The following is a 15513-nucleotide window of genomic DNA, read 5'->3' as shown; positions in this document are numbered from 1 at the left end:
CATTGTGGCGAACTGAATTTTTTCAGAGAGGGTCACAACATTATCTCCCATTCCACATACTCTTCTGCAGTGACCTTGCCATTCTCCTATCAAGAAGTAGCATCTCTCCTGCCACCCCCTTGGATCTGGGCGGTCCCTGCAACCACTTTGAACAATAGAATACAGTGGAAGTGATGTGTGCCAGTTCTAGATGACACTTTTAAATGGCCTAGCAGCTGCATATACTATGCCGTATAAGGCCCAAGACACATGGAGAGGCCATGTGTAGGCACTTTGGTTGACAGTTGGACTGAGCTCCTGTGGAACAGCCATCATCAACTGCTAGCCAGGCAAGTAAGCCTGCCTACTTGGACATACAGTCAGGTTGAACCTTCAAATGACTCTATTCCCAGCTGCCATCTGACTGTAACCACATGAGATACATCTGTGCTGTCAACCAACCAAACCATGAGAAATAAAAAATTGTTCTTTTAAGCCACTATGTCTTGGGGTGGTTTGTTAAATAGTAATAGATAATTAGAACATTCAGTTATGGAATATGGATAATAGTCCTTACTTTTATAAAAGTGTTTGGAAGTTATTGATACATGTGAAAGCATTTTCTAAGCACTGTAACAAAAATAAGTTGATTTCATTAAATAACAAAGTTAAAATCCTTTTATATTCAACAAGATAGAGGTAATGCTTTGCTTCTCTTACAAATCCGTCCTAGTTCTCTGGTAGGGAACGTGGATCTGCATCTGACCTGCACTGCACTGATTTGGTTCCTTCCTCTCAGGCATGACATCTTCTCAAGCCCATCAATAAAAGTGGCCTTATGACAGTTCTGCTACTCCAACAACACTACTATTTTCCAGCTTTGTATTCAACCCCCCTAGCACTCTATTTCTCACCCCCTGCTCCTTCTCAGAAAAGACCCTGTTCCTGTAATTGACTCTCAATTCACCCATCCAAGGCAAACTGTAATTAGTCTATGCCTATGGGTAAATGTTTCTTCAATACACATTTTTCCTCATCACGAGGCTTTGGGAAGTAGTATAGTATAGTGGTTAAGAATAGATACTGAGTTTGAATCCTTACTAGCTGTTTGACCTTGGATAAGTTAACATTTTTTTGCCTCAATTTCATCATATGTAATGTGCTTAATACAGTACCTGGGCATGTAATAAGATCTATGTAAGTGTTAGCTATTATTATTATGTTACCGCTTGGTTGAATTTTTTGTCAGATTAACTGGGCTGACCAACTCAGGTTGTATTAACAATTATTCACATTTCAAAAGGCCAAATACATAGCTCACCTGACTTTCAAAAGCACTTTCATTATATTTCACAATGACTATTCTACTCATTAACATGGCAAGATGAGGAATTTAATGTAAGACCTTAGTCTAACTATTCTTCCTGACAAGGCTCTGACAAAATGACTATGAAACATTTTTTGAAACTTAACTTTCCCAGGCCCCACAATAAATCTTTTTAAAATCCAACAATTCAGTACTTCTAGTGGAGTCAGTATCTTTATAGTATCAATGAACATCAAGTGAATATCTTATTCTTAGAATACCTATTTCTTTCAATTTCCACACATCTCCCTGATAATGTCTTAATGTACTTCCATATGTCTTAATGTACTCAAGAGTATATGGAAATATTTTGATAATCTACATATTCACTAAGAGGAAAATTATTCTGGGAGATGAGTAACACTATTGGTAATTTTGCCAAGAGCTCAAGTACAGAAAAATCTGGATTAGGAAAACTGTTTCTCCATGGGCTAAAAGAGAAAACAGAACAACAAGAAAAACATCTGCTCAGATTTATTTAACCTTAAAATGTTTAATGGCAGTCTCTGAATTCAGTAAAACAGGTAATACATGTATCAAACTAAAGGTGTCTTAGTTATTCAACCAAAGCCTTTTGTTGGTTTGGTGATAAACATGCTTTTACCTGCTTGGTATTTTTTCTTGTGAGTGCCTACATTTTAGGGCTTTTTGTTTAAAAAAAAGAAAAAATGTGACCATACATGTTTATCTCTTCTTTAAAAAAAAAAAAAAAGCCCTAAAATGTAGGCATTCTGGCTGACTCTTGCCAGCATGTACCCAAAGGAAAAATTTGCACAGGCAGGGCCTCTAGAATCAGACCTCTGAAAAGACTCTTAATCAGCATATGGATTCAGGGAATTGGGGAAAGTGTCACTAAAGAGTTTGAGACAGTAGAGGAGGGCTGATGTACTTTTAATCACAGAAGAGTAAACAATAGTATAAAACCGTTAACAGCTCATCCAGTGGCTGCTGTCTTCCCCCAGACTTTAGCTCACCCTCTTCCACCCGCCCTCCCTGTGTACCATTTAGTAAAGAAGCAGGGTCTCAGCAGTTGCCCCTGTCACCACCAGGTGGTAGGAAGGAGATCCAGCTAGGGGCCACAGCAGTCCTGGCCATCCATCCATGGTTCTCTGTTTCTATACAACTCCATCACGTGAAGTGCTCCAGTTCCAATGGAGAAACAGTGCAGAAACCTGGAGCTGAACTTGGCTGCTCCACTGAGATGGTCCAGGGACTTAGAGCCTCAAGAGCCATGGGGAATAAGGGAGGGGCTAGTCCAGAGCCAGCATAATTCAGGTTGCAGCCAGAATCTGTGATTGAGGTGGGGATAAAAGGGGCCAGGCAAGGCCCAGTCCAGAATTGTGCCCTGACCCAGCCAATGAACTTCATACATATGTACAAATACACATGCGCACGAACACACAAATATACAAACACAGAGCAAATAACATTATTGAAAGGGCCTGGAGGCTATTAAATACAAAATGGCAGAGTTGTTTTAAAAAGTGAAAATATTTGCTTGATTCTCCTCAGTGCCTTACAGTTCCCCTAATCACAAGAACGTAGATGTGGGGAGGCCCAAGAAGAGCAGGTTGCCAGTGGCCTTACAAGTCCATGTGTGCTGTGAAGTCCTCATACCAACCATCTTACTCTTCAGCCCAGTAGCTGCCTCCCATGTGACCGTTCACCCGATTGGCACCATTTCTGGAGCTGCTGCCACAGGAGCTTTTTGCACTGGTAGTTACATCTTCTTCCTCTGAGCTGCTCTCTACATCACTGCGATCATCCTTCGACACCTGGGTGGGTTCGGGCCAAAGGCAGGAAAGGTGAGGACAGAATTTTTCTGGAGAGAATCATAAAACAGATTGAGCCACAGTGCCTATCTTTGGGTACTGTTCCCGATCTGGTTCACTTTCTGGTGACATCTGATCCAACATATTATCTGAACTGTGGCTGTTCTAAACTTTCTTTGTCTGTTTTCTGATTCTTTCTTGTCATCTCTGATTTTCTTCTCTATGGAATAGAAGCTGCTGTGTAGGCAGGTGTCTCTTTCAGGACCAGTGTAAGAGAGCTGAAATCATTCACTGAGTCTTTTTCCCTCTTTGAGGGAAAGTCCACATACCCTTTCTCCTCTTCCCCCTCAAAGAATAAAAAAGGCCAACACAAAAGATATATGTGGTTGTCTTCACTGCTTCTATCCTCTGGTGATTGTTGCCACTGCAGTTATTCACACTGGTTATCCTAAACTTTGCGTAATACCAAAGCTGATCCCAAACTGGGCTTTTTTCAGTACTTCTACTATTCCTGTGCTCAACTATCACTATCCTATGATACCCCTTCCCCAAAACTCTCCCCTTTCCCAACTGCAAGCTCACTTCTCTTGAACAACTTCAGTATCCCCAAGATACACAGTATGGTAAAAGGAAAAGCAGACTGGCCATCAGTGGGAAAATACTCTCAGTCCTAATCATGCTACCATCTGTGAATCTTTACCTGTTAACCTCAGCTTTTTATTTTGTATCTTCAAATGAGCGGTTTGGCTTAGAGGTGTGTTTCCAAATCCAAACTATCCAGCATAGCAAGAAAAATATTCTAAATTCTCTACCATGGACTGCAAAAGGGAGGGAAAGGAGGAACGAGAAGGGGACACAGCTACAACTGCTGTGGCCAAGGAGGGGAACACTTGGTTACTTGGTTATTTAGGAAATTTCCACCAGAGGGCAGTATCTCTAGATCTGAGGGAGAGGGAGGCTCAAAAAAAGAAAAAAAGTCTCAACCCTTGCCTCAATTTAGGAAAAGAATCTGGTGGCTTTAACACCAGTCAACAAGGTCAGTAGAGAGGGCATGCTCCAAGACAAACACAGGGGACAGAAAGGAAAGCAAGAAGGAAGAGAAACACATTCAAACAGACATGCTTCACTGAATGCTAGAAGCACAGATACACTTACATGCAAGAGATGAAACTGTCCAGCTCCCACCAGGCATAGAGAAAAGGAAGCAGGTGAGAAAAGAGTGGAGAGTACAAAGTCTGGGTCTAATCCCTCCTGGATAGGTCACCTGGTCAGGAAAGAAAAGCAGGAGAGACAAGAGATGTCCAATAGCTACAGCAAGATGCATAGGCACACCAAGCAAGTTCTGAAACCAATTGCAGCCATAGGGAATAATAACACAAGAGATCATATATGTCTTAGAGTCAGTGCCTCCTTCTAGCAGACTCTCTTCCCTTCGGGATTCTGAATTACTGAAGGCTGAGATCCCCCACCTCTTGGGCTAAGCACAGTCTGATGACCTCAGAACTTGCAGGATCCAATTATTAGTTTTACCATAAAATGGCACCTTTCATTGTGCTTTTGGAGTCTCAGCATGAGACAGGTATTTGAAAAACTAAATACCTATAGACACTTGCCTGGTACAACAATGGGGTGAGGCAGGTACTTAGTCCCTTATATAAACTGTACCTTGAAACATCACAGTGTGATCGTCTTGGGATGGCTGGGGAACTATCATACCACCCTTAGGTCAAACTAATAGCTCTGCTTTTATACAGTTTATATCCTGCAGTTCTCATATGATTTCCTTTGAAATAAGGTTCTCATGCTGCAAACGAAATAAGAAATCCACTGAAGTAGGTAGGTAGGGGCCAGGAAATAGTTGAGGCTATCTTTAAAACTCTTGACCCTACTCCCTCTTTAACAACAGCCATTCCTAAGAGACAGGAAGAAGTAGATCCCTCCTTTTGCATCTAAATCATGTCTTAAAAGACTAAACATCCATACTTATAGAAAAGGAGAAAACTCTGGAGCCCTAAGCTTTTTGACTGGCCTGATTCTGTAAATAAGGCTCCCCAGGTTGGATGGAGAGAGGTCTGTTGACCTCCCACAACGTCCAAAGAAAGAAGCCATCTTTCATCCTCACCTTTCCTCGGATCAAGGCTTTGAAAGCAATTCGAGCAATTAGGTAGGACCAGATGACATGTAGAACCTGTAGAATCAGGAGTAGGCCATTGAAGAGCCACCAGGAGGGATAGGGCCCGATCATCTCCCAACTCTCAAAGAGGGTCGTGTTCAGAATCCTAGAAGGGGGAGGCCAATAGTCAGATTCTAGAGTCCAAGCTAGGCAGACAGGGATGAACCTGAGTTCCCTGTGAAACAGAGCCCTGTGTGTGTTTTCCCCCATGGCTTATATCAGTTGAAGTTCCAGAGATGAACAGTGAGAAAGGAATAAAAGAAAGGAAGCCTATGGAGTTTTCTATCTTTAGGGACAAAGGAGGAGATACGAATCCTAGGAACTGATGGAATAAGTCTTATTAATCACTTTAAATACTCCATGTTTCACAAAATTGGGACAGCGGCAGGATCATAATCCTAGGAATTACTTGAATCTTTAGAAGCATAGCTAATATTCCTTCAGACTAAGCAAAATCTCCAACATTGAGTCACTGACGTGTATTATCGTTAGTACAGGAGAGAAGGTGTTTGAGTATGTGTGTGTTGGTCCGGGTGGAGAAGAGGGTACAGAGCAGGGATATAGACAAGAAGAGTCTGAGAATTTTGTGATCAGTGCAAAGGAAGGAAAAGGAATTACTTTGGCATAAAATGAGGACTATTCCTCAAAGATAAGTGAGGAAAGCCAGAAGCCGAGTGAGTTGAGTGCTCTGAGTCTAGATCACGACCTGGCCGGAAATGCTGTGCAAGGCAGCTGAGATCCTGTGAGACTCCGTCAAGGGTGAGGTGAGGCCAAGGAAAAAGCAGGGCAGTAGAGTTCTTGGAGTTCTCTCCCCTAAATTGCCAAAAGGAATCATTAGCTACACATCTCTCACCGTTCAACAGCCCTAACACTTACCAGAATGGATAGATTCCTAGACGAGTGACCACAAAAACAGCACTGAAGATCACAAAAAATGTGTCACAGAGCCTCTGATACTTGGCATAATTGGCCAGCTTGGCTGCCTGCAAAAAGGAATAAAATAATTGAGTGGGGGGAGAATGGCAGTTCTCATATAGGGAGAGAAGGAGACAAAGAAAGGAATAACTACAAAAGAGGGGTTGTGTCTCACCTCCAGCAAGAAGTCTGAGGCATCGTGTAGACACATGACCAGAGTTCCCACGCGAACCATGTTGTTGATGTAAGAGAATGTGATGAGCCCAATGGTGGCCAAGTGATGCACAAACATGATCAGGAAGTCCTAGGAAGGAATGAAAATCAAAGAGGCAGGTAAAGGCAAGGTTACACAGATGCTAGCCAAACCAATGATCTCTGAGGATCATACCCCCATCCTTTAGAGGTTTCATTCTGCTCAGGCTCTCCCTTAGGGGGGTGCCTAGAATTTAACCCAAGAGTCCCTACAGAGCCACTGACCCAGAGTCTGTGTAATATAGCTCAAAGCAGAGAAAACAGCAATTTTCTCTGACAGTTGCAGGCTATGTAGAGCATAATGTTGAGCTGATACTTGGGAATAATTTCCTAGGTGGCAGTGGGACACACAAGCCTTAGATACTCCTAAGATTCTAAGATTCTTCTGCTTTGATGAATGAAATTTCTGCCAAAGCACTGTAACAGAAAGAAGAGATTTGTGGAAGGGCAAAGCTAACCCCTTCCAAAGAGCTTCAGAAGAAATGTACATTAGCTAAATAATCTGTATTACTGGAGGTACTTCTGGCTTTCAGATTAAAGCTCTGATTTCCTCTTGGGTTCAAATACCAAGGTTAGACCTGGGGAAATCTCTACCTAAGTTATCAAGCATATAATAATAATTTCTCAGTCCAGTGACAGATAAAGAGTGGGAGAGAGCAGGTGAATTTGAATCAGACACAAGGATGAAAAGCCTGTGCTCTCCACATAGGCAGATACAATGGTATTAATACTGTCTGTTAATAAGCTGGGTGATGGGTTCACAGGTATACAGTCTATTGTTAAGTTTTATAACTTATACACATACTAAAAACATATTATTATAAAATTTTACCAAGTGCGGGACCTATGCTCTATGCCCATAGGAGGGTGAAAGGCATTTGAATTCAGTATTAGGCTTCTACTTTAAACAACAACTAATGACCCAGATTCATCTCAATTCATTTCCATAAATGGTAATGTGGGTTCTCCCTACCAAAGGTAACCATGAGTTAACAACAGATCAGGGTTAGAGCTGTTGGAACCACATTATGTCAGGTGGACACCAATAAAAATGTTCTACTCTTTCAGTCTGGTTATAAAAATTTAAGTCATTTCCAATTCTGTTACAATGTGGGCAAGTCAATTCACTTCTCTGCATCCTAAAAGATAGCAGGAAGAAGATAAATTAAATCATCTAAAACCCCTTAAAGCTGACATTTTTTTGAGAAGTGGGGCAACCAAAGAGAACAGAGCAAGAGTCCCTAATGTCAAACAAAGCCAAATCTAGTTTTCCTGGATTCAGACGTTTTTCTGAGTCGGGCTTTGCTCTTCCAAGTTCTGGGTGGTTTTCTGAGCCTTAGACATGTAAGAACCTTGGGGAAGAATAAGGAAAAGTGTATGCTTCTTAACGGGGTAACTGTTTTCACTCTGGGTTTCCCTGAATGTCTCAAATATGCTTTATCAAGTCTCATTTCTGGGAACATTACAAAAAGCTGATAACCCCATCAAACGTCTTCTCTCCCTCTTTTGTGGTTCCAGTCAGGGCAGAGAACCCATCACAAGGGAAGATACTAGAAAGAAGGATGCAATTAGTTGGGGAGTTAAGGGAGCCAATGTCCTTACCTTTCTTTTAATGTCTGTAAACTGAGAAAACATAAGAGACCAATAGAAGGCCAATTCCATGATATAATAGTAATAAAGCCCACTTGTGAGAGGCTGGAAGAAAGAAAAATGTAGTTACACCTTTGATTACACCAGCGAGTCAAAGCATTGATTTATCTCCACAACTTTCTCTTTTTAAGAAAACCAATACCGCAAATCCTTCCTCCCCATCATCTTCCAAGATCTGTGATAGGTAGCAGGCTTTGGATTGGGAGAGACTTAAACTGCCTCCCTCTGTCCTTCCTCATACACGTCTTTGGCTTTCATCTTTTAGATATCAGATAAGGTTAACACATGCTATGGCACAACCAAATCAGCGTGTCTAGAATTCTGGGTAATTAGTGCTTTTCACGGGATTACATATATTCAGGCCTTCCCTTCTTTTACCCTTTTAGCAGTTCCCTGACATTTTTCTAATACAGCTTAGAACAAAGACACTCCTAAGGGGACCTCAGGTACTCTTGATAAAAGAGACACCTGAACTAGAAAGCACCTCATTAAATACCAGGAAGCTGCTTTTTTCCCCAACCCAGTTGGGTTAATATAAAGGAGAACCTGGAACAAAATGATCACTGAATTTCACTGCTATGGTGGTCCCAGAAATAGATACCTTGAAAATATGACTCAAAGGGACCCAGCCCTTAATCCCTCAAGAACACTAAGGAAATGTGCCATCTGTCCTGGGACTGGCACATGCTCTCCCCCACTCTACCTTATATACACACAAGGCCCCTGTCTTGAAAGGGCTCGGATCCTACCTGATATGGATAGCTATGCCAGCACTGTCGGGTGTCCCAGAACCAAGGTGACTAAGAGAAAACAGATAATTCGGGTCAGCCTTCGGGATTCTCACCTGGTTCCAAATCTGCCCCATATAATCCCCTTCTCTTTAGGCTGGGGGCAAAAGAGAGATGGGGAATAAGAAGGACTCTCCCTTGCCAGATTTTAAGGATCCCTTTTAAAGGATCAGTAAGCACTTGACTACAACTGAAAGGTTGGGGAGTTCATGAAAGTCCTGGTGCAACCTGCTTCTGAAAGGTTGCAGCCTTGAAAACCCTATGGAGTGCAGTTCTACTATGCACATATAAGGTTGCCATGAGTTGGAATCGACTTGATGGCTACTAGTAGTGGGTAACAAACGATCAGTAAATGGCTAGATTTTTTTCAAGAACAAGAAAGTGTTAGTATGAATAGAATAATCATGCTTTGAGGCAAATAAAAGCAGGAAGAGAGCTCTAGGATAGTTTTAAGAAACATCACCACCAGGGATAAAAGAAATGGGGAGGCAGGAAGCCATGATTCTATCTGACAACCAAGAGAGATTTCCATGCCAAACCAAAGATTCAAAAGTCAAAAGTAATAATGTCTAATGGAATTTCAATTATGTCTTTTTCAAGAGTTTAACACAATTTATTTTATGCTTAAATAATCAACTAGGTCATCCAGTGTGGTCATTAAACAATCAACTAGATCATTCAGTATGTCATTAGAGCTATGTGTCAATGAATGTTGATTTTATCTGAATAAAATCAACAAATTTAAGAATTTCATCAATCATGTCTTTTAAGGAAATTTGTCCATTTCATCTAAGCTGCTAAACTTATTGTGTTCAGTTGTTCATAATACTGTCTTATGGTCCCTCCAACGTCTATAGGATCTGTAGTGATAATCTCTTTTTCCCTGATTTTATAATTTGTTTTATTTTTGATCAGTCTTGCTAGATAGAAGTTTATCAATTTTAAGTGCGACTTTCAAAGAACAAACTTTTTGGATTTGTTAAATTTTCTCCACTGTTTTTCTAATGCCTATTTCACTGTTTTCTGCTCTTATTTTTACTATTTCCTTCCTTTAACTCACTTTGCTCTTCTTTCTTCAGATCTGAGAGTGGAAATGTCGATTACTGATTCTAAACCTTTCTTCTTTTCTAATATAAATATTTAAAGCATGCTTTAACCATGCTTTAGCTGTCTCCAAAAATTTTGATATATTACATTTTATTACTATTCAATTCAAAATATTTTTAATTTCTCTTGTGATTTCTTCTTCGACCCAGGGGTTATTTGGAAGAGTGATGTTTAACTTCCAAGTATCTTCTAGATATCTTATTGTTACTGGTTTCTAATTTAATTCCATTATGGTCAGAGTACATATTCTGTAAGATTTCAATCTTTTGAAATTTACTCCTTATTTTATGGCCTAGCATACAGCTTACTTGGTGGGTATTCCAGATGCACCTGAAAATCATATGCATTCCTCAGCAGCTGGTGCAGTGTTCTGTACATGTTAATTAGGTCAAATTGGCTGACCAAAAAACAAAAGCCAAATCCACTGCTGTGGAGTTGATTCCGATTCACAGCGACCCTGTAGGACCAAGCAGAACTGCCCCATAGCGTTTTCTAAGGAGTGGCTGGCAGATGTGAACTGCTGACCTTTTGGTTAGCAGCTGAGCTCTCACCTACTGTGCCACCAGTCCTCCAGTTGGCTGACAGTGCTGTTCAAGTCTTCTGTTTAGTGATTTTTTTGTGTGTCTAGTTATTCAGTTACTAAGAACGTTAAAATCTCCAACCATAAGTGTGTATTTGTCTATTCTCTTAGGTCTGTTTAAGTTTTTGCTTCATGTATTTTGAAGCCTCAATTATATTCTTTAGAGAAAAAAATAGTGTGGTACAATGAAAAATAAGCCATATGGAATCAGGAGTCAAAAGCCTAGAATTCTTCTTTGAAACTTAACTGAAAGGCAGGACTGACACCTGTCCTACCCACTTTAAAAGACTATTGATTCCATTTCTGCAGCTGTCTCCTCCCTGAAAGAACAGGATTTTTGTCAAGTGCTTTGTAAACTATTGAGTGCTATACTGATTAACTATTACTACTATTATTAGCATTATTTAGGGGAGAAAGTCATGAGGTTATTGAAATTAGGCTCCACACAGAAGACAACCTATTTAATGTAAAAGCCTGGGCCATGGGCATCGCAAAAAAAAAAAATTTAGGGGAAAATAAAGGTCTAAACATATTCAACAACAAAAACAAAAGGTATTCAACTCTTAACTCTAGAGACCTAGGCAGGATTAGAACCCAACCAAGGGACCAGAGAAAGTTCAGACTCACCGACCACAGAAATCTAATTCCGTAGCAGAATATACATAAATAAAAAGTGAATCTCCACCTGGATGGGAGAAAGAATAGAGGTTAGACAAGTGTCACTCAAAAGAAAATCTCTGAGGCTAGGGAAGTCAAGGTAGCATACTAGGGGGTAAGACAGTTACTGGTGAGAAACAGGATAAGTTCCCTGAATAAGGACAAATACTGTTACCTAAAAAGCCAAAGAGAGAGTCATTTAACATACATCGCCACAAATGTATAATGACTTTAATCATATACTTGTCCGGCTTTCTATCAGATTCCCTGATGATAGTGTCTAATCTATTTCTCTGCATGACAACGTCCAATACGGTGCTGTTTTTAGAGGGTAACCAGTAAAAACTCAATGAAATGACATATAGTATTTCCCCAAAAAGGGATGTTCCCCACCAAAATGGTAGTACTATCTCTTTCAAGGTGTACAAGGTGTGTATATCTACCTACATAAATGCAATTATAGGAATTCTCTCCCAATCCATTTGGGAAAGGGGGACAAAATGGAATTATGCTTAGCTTAGTGGCAAGCATGTCCAAGAAACTAGGGGTGACCAACCTTCCAGTTCTCTTCCTGTAATAGACTGAGTTAACCCTCACATCCAGTGACAGTCATCCTAACAATAGAAGTGACTTCTAAACGGAAAACCTCAGTCCAGTCACAGCCCCACCCTCCTCCTCCTCTTCCCACCTGCCTCTGCACACCTACATGCTTTCGCAGAATTTAGTGAGCGTTGGGGGCTTGTCCTGATTCCTCCGATGGCGAAACCAGCATTGGATTTTTCGGACATCCCAATCCAGTTGCTTTGACAGGCCCTCCAGCCTTTTCTCATCAGGATACTGCAGATGTATGGCCAGAGTCAGAGTGTTCTCTTTCCCCTCAAGCCTCTCATTAAATCCCTGTGACTACCTGACTGGCAAAGGGGCTATAACCACTATAACCACAGTGGCTCAAGTGATGTGTATGTTGCCAGGTTTCATCCCAAAGTCATTTTTTGTAAGAAAAGTCCCATTTCATACACTAGGACCTTTACTGCTCACCTATATACATCCTTGTTTGGTTTTCTCCCTCCAGCCCAAGCTGAGTAAAAACGGATATTAAAAACTCAAGTTGCAAGGACTACCAGGACCATCTCCATCTTTTTTATACAACTAGGCAATGACAGAAGCTGGAGTAAGAGGGAAAAAAAAATCAAGAAACATGTTTGCGGGTGTGTGGGTGGTAGGGGGAGGTGGCAGGGTGGGATGGTGTGCCTAAAACGCAAAAGGTATGTGAGCTTGACTTATTTAGGGACCCTGGGCCAAAGGTATCTCCCTGAGGGGATAAAGTTCTCCTTATAGCTATATGAATGACCCAAATGTGAAAGAGAATCCCATCCTATTCTTATCCTTAAATCCATAAATACTTGCTTTCCATCCTCCCCTACCATATGGGGCAATCCTTCACGTGAATTTTCCTCTGTTTCCTTGCCCACTTACCTTGGTAATAGATATGAACACCTTTTCAAGGATGGCATTAGATTGGGCCTCATAAGGACCACTGTCCTGGATGCCAACATGGAGAGCACAGGGTTTGGCAATAAACCTGTAAGGGAGAAAACCCAACGGCCAATTCTATATATGGTTTGCTAAGTGTGAAGTAAAGACCCTGATTAGGGAACTGACAGGAGGAAAAGGGGAAATGTTGGGCTGGAAGGCAGGACTTTTTGATTTGGTCCCGGCCGGACTCTGCCAATTGACTCACTTGATAACTGAGGTGTTTAAGACATGTTGAAACATAAACTCTCTATTTTTCCCTGGCTTCTTTATCACATCTTGAGCTTTAGAGTCAGAAAGATCTAGATCCAATTATTATTCTACAATTTAATGCCTGTATGAATTTGGGCAAGTTATTTAATCTGTCTGAGCCTCAGTTTTTCTCATCTATAATATCAACAACCTTGCTACTCAACATATGACCTACCGACCAAGGGCATTATTGACATTTCCTGGAAGCTTATTAGAAATGCAAAATCTTGAGCCTCATCCTACACCTATCAAATCATAATCTGTATTTTAACAAGATCCCTGGGTGATTTATCTACCCATTAAAACGTGAGAGGCACTAGTCTACATCAGAAGAATCATGTAAGTGTTCAATTAGATGCTGTATATGAAAGACCCTGGCACATGAGAGGTACTTGATAAATGGTAGTTTTTCTTACTTTGAAATATCAAGAAGGCCTTAATTGGAGGGAAAAGCAGAACAGAGAGTGAACACTTCCTAAGTACAGATATCCTAGATCATGGTCATCTTCCTACCTAATGAAAAGACTACAGAAATACTTAGAACTTTCAGTTGTCCTGAAGAGAGAAATCAGGAAGCTGGGAAGTGCTACGGCTGTTAACCAAAGGGTCGGCAGTTTGAATCCGCCAGGGGCTCCTTGGAAACTCAAAGGGGGCAGTTTTGGGAAAGGGTGAGGAGAAAATTACCTATTAGCAATAAATTCTAGTCCCAGATCTACCACTAATAAGTAGTATAAACTCGGTCAAGCAACTTCTTGGGTCTCAGTTTCATCATCTAAAAGAAGTGGTTATACTAGATGATTTCTAAGATTTTTCTCTATACCTAAGATTTTATGATACTGTCATTGATCGTAATAAATTCCTAACTTTTGGATCTTTGAAAATTGAGGAACCATTCCTTGGTTCTTCATGAGAGATCCCACTTTTCCCCACAACCAGAGATTTTTGTGAGCACCAGATCTAGGAAAAGTTCTGCAAGTCAAAACCAGTTTTAGCCCTTTTAGCATTTTATGGAGTTCCATGATGAAAATATGACTAGAAGGCATAAGATGGCTTGCTCCTGACCTATTTTCTTCATCTGCATTTGAATCCAGAATTTACTATCTGTAAGGGAGGAACTGAGAATAAGAAACTTTATTATCTTCTCCTATGAAAACTTCTTTTACTCTTATCACCAAAGTTCCCTAGCCACAGAGAAACATTTATTCAGATGACAAAGTCAGCCATATCTGTAACCTCTAAAAGGGAACCACATTTACAGAGATTGTACAATAGTTCCATTCAAAGGTCAATGTTAGTAGATACCTTAATTTACGCTTACTGATACTTTCTTCTGCGTTTCAATGTTTTAACCCCTAACTCAAGTTTAAACTTCTTGTGAACACAGATAATGTACTGCTTTTGTATTCAGCAAAGTCCTGCACTCAGTAGTTGCTCAGTAACTGGCAAATGACAGATGTAGTGAATCCCGCTCTTGCTCTTTTGGAGCTTAGTTTGCACCCAGGATTGATTGGCCTCCAGAAGAGTAACTACGGCAGTCACTCTTTGCTGTTGATTTGATGCCATATCAGAGATTTAAAAACAAACAAAAAACCCTGAATCTGTCTCTTCTCACCCAAATAATTGTATAAAGATACAAAAGCAGAAAACAGCCTTTCCAATTCCTACTCTTATGCCTGGACCAGCCTCTTCAATCTAGAGGCACTTTTGTGATTAAATTAAAACTCAGGTACTAGAGTCAGATTTTTACTAGCTGAGAGATCCTGTGAAAGTTACTCACCTAAAGAATACGGATAATAATATCTACCTCACAAGGTAGTTTTAAAGATGAAATGACATGATGCATGTCAAAGTGCCTAGCCCAGTACCTGATACTTGGTAAACATTAATTAAAAGGTAGCTATTATTATTTTCACTAGAAATAGATTATTCCAGTCTGGGTACTCTCTGGTACCGCTAACTGAAGGTGAGAAGAGCAAGAAATCTCCTCTCATCCAACAAGGGCAGGTCTGTACTCTGCCTACCTGGGTGAAGCCTTGGAGTGGACTTAATATCCTAGAGTTGTTATTAGTTCACATCCCACCCTCATTAGTTCAGAGTTCAGTGAAAGACATAAAGCTATTGGCATCCAGTCAGTTCCAGCTGTACAGACCCTAAGAACATTTATTTATTTTACAAATATTTAACTGAGCATTTATTTTATGCTGACATAAATCTTTACATTTCCCAAACAAAAAATAAGGACGTGATCTGAAAATAATTTTTTTCTAATTGTGATAAAATTTAAATATGTAGGTTTAGTTAAGCACTTAATGAATTAACAAAGAAAGGAAAATTATCTGAAATCAGAACTTCGAGAAAGTCCAGGATTAACTGCATATTTATTCTACATCATTCAACTGGCATTTGTATAACCTATACAATAGTTGGAAACCCTGGTGGCATAGTGGTTAAGTGCCACAGCTGCTAACCAAGAGGTTGGCAGTTCAAAT

At 40.4% G+C, this 15513-nt stretch overlaps 1 protein-coding gene across 3 annotated transcripts in view; it reads right to left on the bottom strand.

Annotated features, from left to right (window-relative positions):
• Positions 1–1818: 1818 nt before the first annotated feature.
• CERS5 (ceramide synthase 5) overlaps positions 1819–15513 on the bottom strand; it is a 35049-nt gene continuing 21354 nt past the window's right edge. The window contains exons 2-10 of one of the 3 annotated variants that reach the window (XM_064284241.1): positions 12716–12821; positions 11946–12076; positions 11210–11267; positions 8857–8907; positions 8060–8152; positions 6381–6509; positions 6167–6273; positions 5240–5396; positions 1819–3120 (exon numbers count right to left, since the gene is read on the bottom strand). In XM_064284241.1, coding sequence (XP_064140311.1) covers positions 2971–3120; positions 5240–5396; positions 6167–6273; positions 6381–6509; positions 8060–8152; positions 8857–8907; positions 11210–11267; positions 11946–12076; positions 12716–12821 — 982 coding nt within the window. In that variant the 3' untranslated portion in view covers positions 1819–2970. The other 2 variants (XM_064284243.1, XM_064284242.1) reach the window with 2 other exon arrangements.

The sequence above is a fragment of the Loxodonta africana genome, chromosome 4 (assembly GCF_030014295.1).
Source record: "Loxodonta africana isolate mLoxAfr1 chromosome 4, mLoxAfr1.hap2, whole genome shotgun sequence".
NCBI lineage: Eukaryota > Metazoa > Chordata > Mammalia > Proboscidea > Elephantidae > Loxodonta > Loxodonta africana.
The sequence above is the reverse complement of the archived record's forward strand: the minus strand, read 5'-3'. Positions and strand labels throughout refer to the sequence as shown.